Here is a 13,498-nt window from a genome sequence, read left to right as displayed (position 1 = left end):
TGCATTCAGAAAAGCTAAATTGCCCTAGGGCATACACAGTAGCAGCAAGGGGTTTTAGTCTGACAAGCCACCATTTTTTCCCATGCTTCAGTGACTGGGGTTCACACCTTTACTAATGTTTTCCTCTGGGGACACGGACAGCTGTAGTGACTGGAATGGCAGAGTGACCATATGATGCTTAGTGCAAGACCAGGTGCTGAGCTAGGGAAATGCTAACTGAACTTTACATTCAATTTCAAAGCTGATTACTGGTCTATCAAGAACTGGCGAGGTCTGGGGTCCTGTTTAAAATGTGCTATTCCCAGCCATGCCGTGCATAACCAAACCTCATCTTTTGGAATTCTTGGTCCTTAAAAATGTGCTATATTCAATTTTCCTTTTAATCTAATTACTTTGTTAGTTTGTATGTGCATGCATGTAAGAACAAGTGCACATGCACACGTGTTGGACACAGAACAATTTGCAGAAGCTGGTTCTCCTTGCACGGTGCGGTTGGTTCCAGGGTCTTTATTCACTGAGCCATCTCACCAGCACTGGTCTAGATTTTCATAGGAAAGCTAACTAAGATGAGTTCAAATGGTCTATACTTTTTGTGTTTCCTACAGATTTTAGACCGTGCTCAGCATATACTCAGTGATATCTAATACCTACCCCTTAACAAAAGAGTTTAAGGTACCATCCGAACGCACGGGTAAATTCTTGGCTCCCAGCACAACCAAACAGAGTTGACCATTAAGCGATAACTGACCTCCCGTGCCTGGAAGGGAAGTCAGAACTTGGGTTAAGCATATTTTTCCTGATATGTTAGTGTACAGTACCAACATTCAGAAAGCGGTAGCTCCCTGAGAGGACCCACAGCCTCACCGGCTTTGCCCACACATTTCCTGAGGCAGACAGAATGGAAGCACCAGTAAAATGCCAGGAAGGTGGCTGTTCCACAGAGGACTGGGGAAACCATGGGGAGAAAGCTGTGAAAGCTGGTCGTAGCCCGCAGTTTGAGAAGGGAGCCATATGCTGCTGATGTAGGTCCTGGCAACCTCTGGCAGGTACACACTACTGGCCCTGGGAGCTCCGATTCCTGCCAAAGTCACTGAACGACCCTTTGTCGTTTATGAGTCCTCCTGTGTCCTTCTCTCCCCTCGGTATCTGCACACCTTATATTATCTAGGTTAAATAGTTTCAGCATCTGCCCTTCACCCACTCCATCCTGACCTCTCTCGGCCTCCAGCTCCCAGGGCCCTGGAAGCAGTCTTGGTTCCTGAATTCCCGATGTGTGCTGCTACACTGGCCCCCTTTTCAACAGGGCCACCAGAGACTGGCCACTGGGAAGGATGAAGTGTGCACTGGTTAACCATGTACCCTCAAGTCACAAGTTCCAGGGCCGGGAATGTGGGACCCGTGGGCAGTGGGAAATCTTCTGCCTACCTCAGACTGCCTGCTCTCTGGATTTGGGGCACAGTGACACAAGCAACAGCTCATGGGGCTGGAGGTCACTCACCTTCTTGGGCCTCCTGGAGCTTTTTTGGCCCAGCAGGAAGGACCAGTTTGGCTCGAACAGCAAGTTCTCCATTATTCTGAGGAATCTTATCTTCGTATTTCTCAGCCTGAGGGGGAGAGGATCCTGCCCCTGCATCTCAAAACCACCTGTGCCATGCAGGTTGACCCACCCCACCCCGATAGACCCTCTCAAAACCTAAGGATGGAATGGGGGTGCCTGGTGGACTAGCCCTCTGTCTCTACAGATTCACTGCTGCCACCCCAGCCCCTCAGCATGGGAGGAGCAATTCACTACCTTAGTCAGAAGCCATTGGGAACAGCGTGGCCCCAGGGAAGCCTGGACAGCACTGGGCTTGAAAACCCAAGATTTATCCCTGTCCACCAGCCTGCTCTAGGTCAGTAGGGATTGGAGCTATGCTTCCATGCCAGCGCCTCCTTCGGGCACCAAGGGCATAAAGGGTGGCAGACTTCTCCTAAAATCTTATGTGAGAGCTCTGTAGGCCATGGTGTCTAGCCCTGTAAAGATACCATTCAAAAGTGACATCTCAGGTCCTGAGTGACTGCTGAAAAGTGAATGGAAAAAGCCCAGAGAGGAGAGGGTCCTGAATCTGACAGCCTTCTGTGCAGGTGTGGAAAGTATGCTGGGAGGGAAGGTCAGGGTTGCCGCCATCAGAAGCGAGAAGCTGCCCTGAGGGTACCCAGGACTTCAGGAAGCCTGTTTGGGCCAGCTACCATCTGCACTGAAACATTCAACCGATCCTTCGGTGCCAACTGGGACAGGGACACTCAAGGTCTAGAAAGCAAGTCCCAGCCCAAGTAGCCTGGTGCCAGAGCTCCATGGTAGCCTGTAGACATTCATACCCCGTTCAGTGACAGGGTGCTGTATTACTCCTAGCTGGCATCCGGTGAGGTGAATTAGCTTGGCACTCTGCTGCTGGCCCGTTCACCAAAGGAGGCTGGGCGGGACACTATGGTTGCCAGTCAGATGGTCCCAGCCATCTTCATGCTGCCAGTGTGTGTGTGTGTGTGTGTGTGCCTGTGTGTGTGTGCCTGTGTGTGTGTGTGTGTGCCTGTGTGTGTGTGTATGTGTGTGTATGTGTGTGTGTGCCTGTGTGTGTGTGCCTGTGTGTGTGTGTGTGTGCCTGTGTGTGTGTGTATGTGTGTGTATGTGTGTGTGTGCCTGTGTGTGTGTGCCTGTGCCTGTGTGTGTGCCTGTGTGTGTGTCTTATCCTTTGAAAAATGAGTTTGTGGTGACTAGGTGCTCTCAGGCCCTGTGTAGTTTAAATGAAAAATGTCACACCATAGGCTCATGAATCTAAATTATTAGTCCCTAATTGTGGCACTGTTTTGGGAGGGTACAGAACTTTGGGGATGTGGAGGCTTGTTTGAGGAAGCGTGTCACTGAGGTGGGCTTTGAGAGTTTAGAACCTCAATCCACTTCCACATCTAGTTTGCCCTTTCTGCTTCCTCAGGCTTGACCTTGAGGTGCGATCTCCAAGCATCCTCCTTGCCATGACAGACTCTATCTATCTGGAACCATACACCAAAACCAAAACATACCCTCTGTAAGTGGCTTCTGGTCATGGTGTTTTTTCACAGCAACAGAAATGTAACAAATACAGCCCCCAAATACAGCCCCCCAAAATACAGCCCCCAAATACAGCCTCCCAAAATACAGCTCCCCCAAATGCAGCCCCCCCAAATACAGCCTCCCAAAATACAGCTCCCCCAAATACAGCCCCCCAAAGACACACCTTGGCCCGAAGTGGATACCACCTGGCATTCTGGGTCGAACTGTCCTCAAAGTCCCATGTGGCCAGAGGAAGGATCACTTCTCCAAGAAACACCCTCCGGGCAAGGGTACCTAGGTGCCACACAGAGACCTGCAGCCTCCGGGTCACCAGCTGGGCAAGGTCTACCTGATACTGCAGGTGCAAGAACAAGACTGTCAGCCAGGTCTTCTAGGACCACCCCCAGGTCTGCGTAGGTTGAGTTCTGGGACTTAGCTGCAGCCAGAAGTCCAGGTTTATTCAGGGTGGGCCAAGCTGAACCTCGCTGCCTGCTTGCCAAGCACCTTGAGCTTCCCCACGGTCCGGTTCTCATCCCCTCCCACCCCTATTCCCACCCGACACCCTTTCCTTTTTCTCGGATGAAAGTCCTTGCCTTGCCCAGGACTCTGGAAAACCAAACCATGACACACCCTTACACAGGACTGCATTGCACCAAGCCAGTGTTATACCAAAATACTAAAAACTAGACTTTTGATTTTTTTAATTAAATGCAGGGGACCGTAGCTGGGAATCAAAGATGTATTTGACACACACCAAGTCCTAAGACCCATCCCCAGTAACACAGTAAAATAAAGAAGCAAGCAAACATAAAGAAATGCAAGGCACAAGATTCCAGAGCAGTGTGTTTACCTTGGATAGAAAATACATGTGGGTGGGATGTGGGAACAGAGATCAAGAATGTAGGTGACACATGGCCCCTCTGAAGGCTGTGCCACATGGAACAGTCCATGTTAGCCTCTCAGCCTCTGGGAGCCCAGGCTTTAGTCTGTACACTGTACGTTTTCAATAATGGCTACAAAGTGCAAGCTGTTGGGCCCTTGTCCTTTGGCCTCCAAGAGTACAAGTGAGGTCACTACTGTGAGTCACTTAGAAGGTAGGTGTGCCCCCCTCGGTCCTGGAGCCATCAGCAGTGAGTGGCATCGCCACCCACGTACCCAGCCCTGAGCTCTCACTGATAACCTTTGCACCCTCCTGCCAGCGCTAGCATCGTGGCATGGTGTGAGCATCGCGCGCATACTGAGGGGACACGGGCAGTCTGGGTTTCTTTCCCCTTGAGGACAAGATGGAAAGGAGGTGGGGACGGAGACGCTGTGCCCTAATTAGCAGAGGTGGTGCTGATGGATGCTGTCCCCATCCTGCCATCTCCTCTTCCCTCGGGCTCCATGAGCCACGGCCCAAGCACTCTTGAGCCATGCATGTTCCCATTCCACAGCCCTTGGCTCCGTTTTTTTCTGCTTTCCAAATCCCTGTTTTATTTCCTTTCTGTTGTTGATTTTGAGATGAGGTCTCACTGTGTAACTCTGGCTGTCCTGGAACTCTCTGTGTCGCCCTGTCTGGCCTCTGACTCGGAGATCACCTGTTTCTGCCTCCCCAGCACTGCGGTTAAAGGTACAGGCACTACACCCAGCACCCTGTTCCATTTCTCCCTCTGTCAAACGGACAACTAAATCATCCTGCTGACTCATCCTGACCCATCCCTCGGGAGCAGTCGGTTACAAGCCCTGACCACAGGGCTGGCTTGCTGCCCTCTGAGAAATAAGGCTGTTCCAAAAAGAGCTAGCTACAGGGCCATGGTGCAGTGGGTTCTCAGTGTCACCTGAGGCCATTCCCTAATGCACTCTGCAGCCCCTTGTGGGTCTCCCTGGGTCACTCAGGCCTGAGGACATTTCCTGAGTCCTCACTGGCTGCTCACCCCTATCTGATAAACAGGGCCATCCTCCTTCAATAACTGAATTTACCGTGTCGAACAAGAACTATCTTGTTGGGCTATGTCTCCAAAGCCTGCATCAGTGGGCGGAGGCTACTGTAGACTATGGGGTTTGACACATTAACAGCTCAGAGAACATGAGCAGACAAGGACCAAATCTGCTGTCTCCATCTCCGTCTGATTCCCAGAGTCTCAAAAGGAGTTAGAAACCTCCCCGAGCCCAGAGGGCCCCAAGAAACACTCTGTTCAGAAAACAATGGCTTTTAGAGCCTCAACTTTGTGTGTCTGGTGTATGTGGGGGTACATGCTCTATGCAGTATGTATACGTGGTATGTGGTATGTGTATATGTGGTGTTTGTGTGTGTGTCTGTGGTGCATGCTATACATGGTCTCTGTGTGTATGGCATGTGTGCATGTAGGGCATGTGTGTGTTTGGAGTGCTTGTGTGCATGTGTCTGTCTGTATGGTGTATGCTGTATGCAATATATGTGTGTGTGTTGTGTGGTGTATACTGTATGTGGCATGTGCATGTGGGGCATATGTGTATGTGGCATGATGTGTGCTGTATCATATTATTTCTGTAGGTGCAGTGCATATGCAGGTCAGAGATTGATATTAAGTGTCTCAATTGCTTTCCTTTTTTTTTTTTTTTTTTGAGACAGGATTCCTCAGTGGAGCCTAAAGCAGTCTGACTAGGCTAGCTGACCAATGAGCTTCAGGGGTTCTCCTGTTTCTAGTCCCGAGCACTGAGGTTACACACATGTATCACAACTATCTTTTTACATGGCTGTCACATTCTACCCTGATTACATCAACCCACACTTTTTTTTTTTCCTCAAAACCAAGCGGAGGTAGCTCTCACAGCCATCTCCCCTTGGTTTTACAAGCCTGTTGGATACCAGACCCAGAGGGAAGTAAAATGCGAGTTTCTACCACAGATTTCTAAAAATTGACCTGGCAAGCGGTGGTGGTGCACACCTTTAATTCCAGCACTCAGGAGGCGGAGGCAGGCAGATTTCTCTGAGTTTGAGGCCAGCCTTGTCTATATAGTGAGTTACAAGACAGGCTGAAAAACTACACAGAGAAAGCCTGTCTCAAAAAACCAACCAACCAACCAACCAACCAACCAACCAACCAACCAACCAACCAACCAACCAACCAACCAACCAAATGACCTGGAACTCACAATGTAGACCAGGCTGGTCTTGAACTCACAAAGATCCACCTGCCTCTGTCTCACTAGTGCTGGGACTAGAGGCTTACACCACCATGCCTGCAGGAGTTTCTTCAAGAATAAGTTTAGTCTGTGTTAGAACGCTATAAAATTAAGACATTATTCTTTCAGATAGATCTAAAATATCCCCTAAGACCCTAAAACATGCCTAACAGACTATGATTGTGATTTCTTTGAGATTGTGCATGTAATTTAAATAAGGCAAGAAAGACTTTTAAATTGAACTATATAATTAAACACTTATCTAAAAATAGTTCACATCTCATTTCTTGGGCCTCCTCAGTCTTGTATAAAATACCTTAAAAAATTTATGATGAATATTTCAATATCAACCTAAAATGTGCCAGCAAGCAAGCAGCCTGCAGACTGGCTGCAGGGTAACCCTAGCTGTACTGGAACTCACTTTGTGGGTGGCCAGCAGAGTGTAGTCTGAGGGGACAGAAGACTTCAGGCCCTGCCTACACCTGCTGAGTGTTTTCAAATCTGCAATTTGAAAACAGAACAGGGGATTCCAACCCCCATGAACTCTCCAGGAGAGCCTCTCCATTGTGAGTTCCTGCTAAGCTTCTTGAACTCCTCAAGTCCAATTTCCCATTGGCAGATGGAGATTATAATACCATCCTCAGTGTGTGCATGAAGCATTTGGCCAGAGCAGAGGCCCAGGGAACAATGGCTATTATTATTATTATTTAATGAATTCAAGGCTCTGTGCCAGCCCACATGGCCCCTGACTGCTACTCCTTGCCAAGAAAGGCAGACAAAGCCCTTGCCAGTGCCAGACAGCAGGGCTTCTGAGCTGCCAGTCGTGGCTGGGGTTTCCACAGGTCCAGGCAGCCCATCTGGCTGGAACAGTCACAGCCCATGCTGGGACCTTCCTCTACCTCAAATGAAATTATGAGGGCCCAACTCTACACTGAAGCATAATTCTGTTTCTTAGCAGCACAGAAAATGAAGACTTAAATAATTCCTTTATAATTTTTTCTGTCTTTGTATATGTGTGAGGGGTGTGTATATGATGTGTGCATGAGGGGTGTGTATATGATGTGTGCATGAAGGGTATATATATGAGTGTGTGATGGGTGTATGTATGATGTGCACATGATGGGTGTGTATATGATGTGTGCATGAGGGGTGGGTGTGTATATGATGTGTGCATGAGGGGTATATATATGAGTGTGTGATGGGTGTGTATATGATGTGCACATGATGTGTGTGTGTATGATATGTGCATGATGGGTGTATGTATGATGTGCACATGATGGGTGTGTATATGATGTGTGCATGAAGGATGTATATAAAATGAGTGCATGATAGGTATGTATATGATGTATGCATGATGGGTATGTATAATGGATGTGCAGGATGGGTGTCTATATAACGTGTGAGTGTGTGTGATGGGTGTGTGTATATAATATGTGCATGATGGGAATGTTTATGATGTGTGCATGAAGGGTTTGTATATTGGGTATGTAGGATATATTTCTGCACATGAATGTACGTGTAAGTACAGACACTTGCATGGACACCTTTGGAGATCAGAGAACAACCATCTACTTTGTTTGAGACAGAGTCTCTTGTTTTGACAGTGTCCACCAGGTGTCCTCCAGTTTCTAGGGACTCCCCTGTCTCCACCTCCCATCTTGCTGTAGGACACTGAGAGTCTGACTTTAAGTAGGTTCTCAAGACTACCTACTGAGCCATCTCCCTCGTCCTATAACTTGTTTTTTTTTTCATAAAAATGACTCTTTTGTCATAAAAAGAACTATGGTTTTCATCTAATCCAATAGAGAGGTACTTCTGTGGAGAATAAAACCCAGGAGTGTTCTCTGCTGGAGAACACCTCTCTGATGTTCAGTCTTTCAAGTTGTTCTGCGCCCAGTTGTTAGCTTGAGAGCTGTGTCTTCTTAGAAACCATTAATCCAAAGCTGTGTCCGAGTCTGGCAGAGTACAAAGGCTGATGTCTGCCTTCTATCAACTTGGCACTGATTGACATGAAGAAATGTATAGGTGTCTGCAATTATATTTAACTGACTCAAGAGTTTCAAAGAGGCACGCTGACCTCTGACCCTAGACCCAACCTGGGATAGGGAAGACTCAGGGATGTCTGGCCCACAAGTACCTTCAAGGTTTCCTCGAAAGTTGGGTCCAGAGTGTTCTTTTGGACTTGCGTCTTGCGCTTTCCTTGGGATGACCTGTCAGGCAGCAGGTAGGTCTTGATGTACCTAGTGGGCAGAGGCAGAACAAAGGGAGAACTCAACATGGGATGAGCAGAGTTCAGAGGAGTACAATGCAGCAAGGGTGGTTTTCCTGGCCTGCTTCCCTGCCGGAGTTTGAGCTGATGGGCAAGATTTGCATCCTGACTTGAATAGAGAGGGAGGGAGAGAGACAGAGAAAGAGACACAGAGAGAGAATGTAAGCACCTTCACATGGAGGCCAAAGGTTGATGTTTGATGATGTTTGATGTCTTCCTGAATTGTCCTCTACCTTGTTGCTTTATTATTATTACTAATATTATTAGCAACATAGGGTCTCTTGTTGAACCTGGAACTCTGCTAGGCTAGGCTGTCTGGTCTGCAAACCCCAGGCCTTCTCCTATGTCTGGGATCACAGACATGCGGCACCGTGCACAGCTTGTTACATAGATGTTGTTGGGATCTTGCGGAGCAAGCCCTTTACTGACCGGGACATGCCCCTGCAGCCCTCAACGTCAATGATCTCAGTGCTGTATGAGGAACTTTGGATTCACACAGCTTGGCTGAGCACTGAGCATGTATTCCTGCTGAATTCTCTCAAGACTGCAGGTAAAACACCTTGGCTTTGCTCTCAGGCCCTACTAGAATCTGTCCCTGTTCCTCATCTCTCGCTTGATGATGACCACATGACCACAGAACCTGATGTTCCACATACAAGCCAGACTCCCTCTTTTCACGTCCACCCATTGCTACCCCTGAACCCTCAGAACTAAGGAGGAGAATAGAAACTCAGGACTCACACTTAGCTTTGGCTCGGAGACCTCAAAGATTATACTCTTTCCCACAAAAGATCCTGCTTCTGAACCCACGTAAGGGAAACGGCTCACCTTCATTCTCTAACTCACCTTGTCCGCTCATTAGCATGCTGTTTCAGATTGATTCCCCCTCCCCTGCTTATGGAGCTTTGATCATTGTACTGTATTGATCATCACTGTTCATTAGCCTCAAAAGACTCTTGATGTCTTAGTTTTTGCTATTATAGTCTATAGTCCTGATACACGTATGCATTGAGCACAAAACTAAAAATGACAGGGTACATGCTAACTACATCCCCAGCCTGTATGCACGCTGTCAATTTTAATAGATCAGACCAAATTCGATCTCTTTAAAATGAAAGGGACTATTTGGAAGCCTGACTTGGTGGCACACGCCTTTAATCCTAGCACTTGGGAGGCAGAGGCAGGCGGACCTCTGATGTTAATTTTGTTTTTCCTCTATGAAATCAACCTTTCAACACCCTTTACTGAACATCATCTCTCTCCCTTGATTAGCTAGAGCTCCTTGACACACACTGAATGTTTTGTAAGAGATCTGTGCTCTTAGAACGGAGTCCTCAGAGAGCTGCCCTGCCCTGCTTCTCCCATGGACTGACAGACACTGGTGTTCATCTGTGAACCAGGAGCTGGCCCTCACCAGACACCAGCTCTGTCAGCCCCTGGGCTTCTCAGCATCTGCAACTGTGAGGATAAATTGCTGCTGATTCTTAGCCATCCAGTCTCTTGCCATCTATTACAGCAACTCAAGTGGTCTACACACCCCTTGAGCATCCAAATTCCCATATGTGCTAAGGTCTATAAAACAGGACCTTGATCCTCTATCGACCTATCTTTACCTTTGCATCAGCAACACATCCAAGTACCACAGCTACCTGATGCCACACTTCAATTAAAACAAAACCCAACTACTTACGGGTTGCACTTCCTCTTCTTTTCCTCTCCGTAGGCGAGGTTCTTACAGGTCTTGATGTGTATTTCTAAAGCACGGCTTTTAAAGCAGTAACGAATGGCAAATTCGATTTCTCCGGTGACATTAGCCTTGTCAAAATTACCCATCTCTGTGCAGGTGCTGTTAATACTAATTAAGCTTCCCTGAAATCAATGGCAGACATAATATATTAACTCACAATTAATAAATAGTTTGCCATTCTGCTCTCACGGCAAGTCACAATTCACGCAGCACATGCTTCCCAACTCACGCTAAGCTGATATGTGCACCCGGCATGCCCTTTGCTAACCCACGTTGCCACCTGGTGACTCCTAAGGCAACAAGGCATCCTCAGGAGACCTTGTCTCCTTCTGTCTCTGCCTGGCGATAGAGGTTGCCCAATCTTTACCGCAGGTCATCAGGATGACGTGGACTAGCTCCTGAGCCATTCTATCACCGTAACTCTGGGCACCCATGGCTGGGCAGTGTGTGTAAAGCAGCTCTGAGCCTAAGTGACTGAGGCTAGGATCAGACAGTTAGGAAGAGGCCTACACAGGATGACTCGTGCAGACTGTGCGAAGACACAATAAATTATCCTTAAATTTTATGGGTGCCTAAAATAAAAATGAAAATTCCTTCAGCTATTAGCATACTCTAAGCTTAAGTGACCCATGAAGGACTGCACCCCAGGATGCTGTGCCTAAAAGATTAGGTCATCTCATCATTATTAAATTTGCTTAGACAACCACCACCATTTGTGAGTAGTCATGGCAGTACTGCCTTTAGAGGAACAGTGAAGTTTAAATAATTTCTGCTTTTAATACCCAACCAGCTCCTCCACACCATAAAACTCACGGAAAAGAAACCAAGAAAGTCTACAACAGAAAGCCATAACTGGTAGAAAGAGATAAAACCCAAACCAACTCAAAGGGCCGGGAGCACACCTTAACTAATGCCAAGAATACAGCCAGCACTGCCACACCCAGCCCCAGAAAAATGTCGCCTGACCATACCCTACGACGGTCAGATAGAAAGCAACTTTAACCCGTATGCATCCAAAGACGACACACGGGGCGGGAGGCAGTGAGAGCCAGCAAGGGTTGAAAACGAAGATGGGAGATGTGAAGAGGGGTGGGCAAAAGACGTGAGCTGCAAAAGCAAGGAGCTGAAGAATTCTAGTCACGATGATAAAATTTGTGCTGGGACTGTAGCTCAGAGATAAAGCCCTCGCCCACAAAGCAGAAGGTGTTCTAGGTTCGAGGCCCAGGACTGGGGAAAACCTCAAAAGGTCCTTGGCCTAGAACTCAGTCCAGGAGAAGGACTTTGCCCCACATGAAATTCTTTGGAGGTGGCTGATAATCCTCCAACCAGTTCCTTGTCTGGGACTCAGTTCTGTTTTCTCTGGAGCCAGAACAAAACTTCAGAGCAAGCAGCCAGGTGGTGGTGGTGCAACACCTTTAGTCTCAGCACTCGGGAGGCGGAGGCAGGCGGATTTCTGTGAGTTTGAGGCCAGCCTGGTCTGCAGGTCCAGGACAGCCAGAGCTGTTACAGAAACCTGTTTCAAAACAAAACAAAACAAAACAAAAAAACAAACAAACAAAAAAAAACCTTGAAGCAACCAAAAGGTTCGCCACTGGTTCTGTCCGCCTTCAAAAGGCCAACTCAGGGCAAAGCAAAGACCATACACCCACCAGTGGCCAGAGACCCCCTAAAGGTCAGAGGTCATCTACTATCACCTCAAGCTGAGTCCTGGGCTTATCTATGTCACAAAGGCAGAAAATCTAGGAAAAATGACAGCAATGGTTTTTTGTTTTTGTTTTTGTTTTTTTAAAGTAATACAGGAAAAAATATTACACAGTGGGTTAGCCGGTGAGAGGCGGTCTTTTGTTATGGTCTAAGCCCTTCTGGCTGTTCTGTCTCCAGCAATTTCCTTCAGTTTCCTCATTTGTAAAACCTGAATGTCTTTCATAAGGCTGTGACAACTCAGACAGTTACAAAACACAGAGGCTTAGAACCCGGTCTATGGGCAGCGCCCAAAGTGTGTGCGTCTATTGCAAACTCCACACCTTCGGGGGCCCTTTGCAAGCTGGGGGAACCCCTTCCTTTGTTCTTGTCTTCTTGACTGCGAAGTGTATACAGCATTTAAACATCACGTGTAATGCACAAGAGTAGTTAAAAAAAACTATCTGTAATGACCTCATCTCTCCCCACCCCCGTGCTAAGAAAAAGAACACTGGGCAGGGAGGGCGATGGCTCAGCAACTGCCATGCAAGCAGAGTGTGAGGACCTGAGTCTGGAACCCTACCGCCCACATAAAACTGGGCACAGTAACACATCTGTAATCTCAGTGGCCCTACAGGCAGAGACAGAAGGATCCCTGGGAGCCATCAGATCAGCTAGCCAAGTATAAGCAGTGGAGACAAGAGACCCTGTCTCAAACAGTGTAGCTTGGGTGATGAGGAGAACACCTGAGGATATAGTCTGACACATGCATATGATATGACACACGCATGCCTCTGTTCACAAGCATGAGCACGTGCACGTGTACACACACACATACACACAAAATCACCAGGATCTCTGAGACGCCCTATAGCCCCTCCTTTAGTTAGTCCTCACCCTTCCTGTCTGAGTACCAGCTGCTTCAAAGCCACTTGCTCATCAACTTCATTTTTCTTTATGGTTTCATTAGTAATATCAACTCCCCTGGCAAACAGTCTGCCTTGTTCTGGTGTCCGCACAGTTAAAAGCATTTCGTGTGCCCATGAACCACAGCTTGTTCTCTGTCTGGTTGCTGCCAAATTTCCAACATTGAAACAATTATAAACTGCACTGCCCTGGACATCCACACGTGTGGGGCAACATTTAGGACACTCTTTAAAAATACTTCCCATCTGTTGGATTATTCGAGAGAACCTGCAGGGGCAGGAGTGTGGCTCAGCGGGAAGGGGTGTGTTTAGCATGCACAAGGCCTGTGGCAGAGGCAGACACCTCCAGGCTTTTGAGTATGTGCATGTGTCTCCAGGAAAGCTGCAACAATTTCCATTTGCCATGTGGTTTTCAGATGCCTGCTGCTCTGGGCCCTTGCCTTGCATTTTTAGACGTTATTAACATCGTCCCAAAATAGGATTTTGCTTCAGTTTTGCCCTGATTCCACTACTTGGGAGGTTAGATGATTGTCTCTATTTACTCCCCGTCTCTATGTGTAAGCAGAGATTTTGCAGGCTTTTTCTAGCCAACTCCTGGTTTCTCAGAGTTGTGAATTTCTCCAGGAAGGGTAGGCCACATATCTGGACACGAAGTAACACAGTGG

General features: G+C 47.7%; 1 protein-coding gene across 6 annotated transcripts in view; it reads right to left on the bottom strand.

Moving 5' to 3' along the window:
- Sytl3 (synaptotagmin like 3) overlaps positions 1 to 13,498 on the bottom strand; it is a 68,251-nt gene that overhangs the window by 1,866 nt on the left and 52,887 nt on the right. For 5 of the 6 annotated variants that reach the window (XM_048420546.3, XM_048420558.3, XM_085687665.2 and 2 more), the window contains 5 exons: positions 10,171 to 10,349; positions 8,349 to 8,451; positions 3,252 to 3,422; positions 1,499 to 1,604; positions 652 to 757 (listed from right to left, as the gene is read on the bottom strand). In XM_048420546.3, coding sequence (XP_048276503.1) covers positions 652 to 757; positions 1,499 to 1,604; positions 3,252 to 3,422; positions 8,349 to 8,451; positions 10,171 to 10,349 — 665 coding nt within the window. The remainder of the gene's footprint in view (positions 1 to 651; positions 758 to 1,498; positions 1,605 to 3,251; positions 3,423 to 8,348; positions 8,452 to 10,170; positions 10,350 to 13,498) is intronic. The other variant, XM_048420553.3, reaches the window with a different exon arrangement.

This window comes from Myodes glareolus, chromosome 1, assembly GCF_982192425.1.
Source record: "Myodes glareolus chromosome 1, mMyoGla1.1, whole genome shotgun sequence".
NCBI classification, from domain to species: domain Eukaryota; kingdom Metazoa; phylum Chordata; class Mammalia; order Rodentia; family Cricetidae; genus Myodes; species Myodes glareolus.
This window is presented reverse-complemented; position numbering and strand designations above follow the sequence as displayed.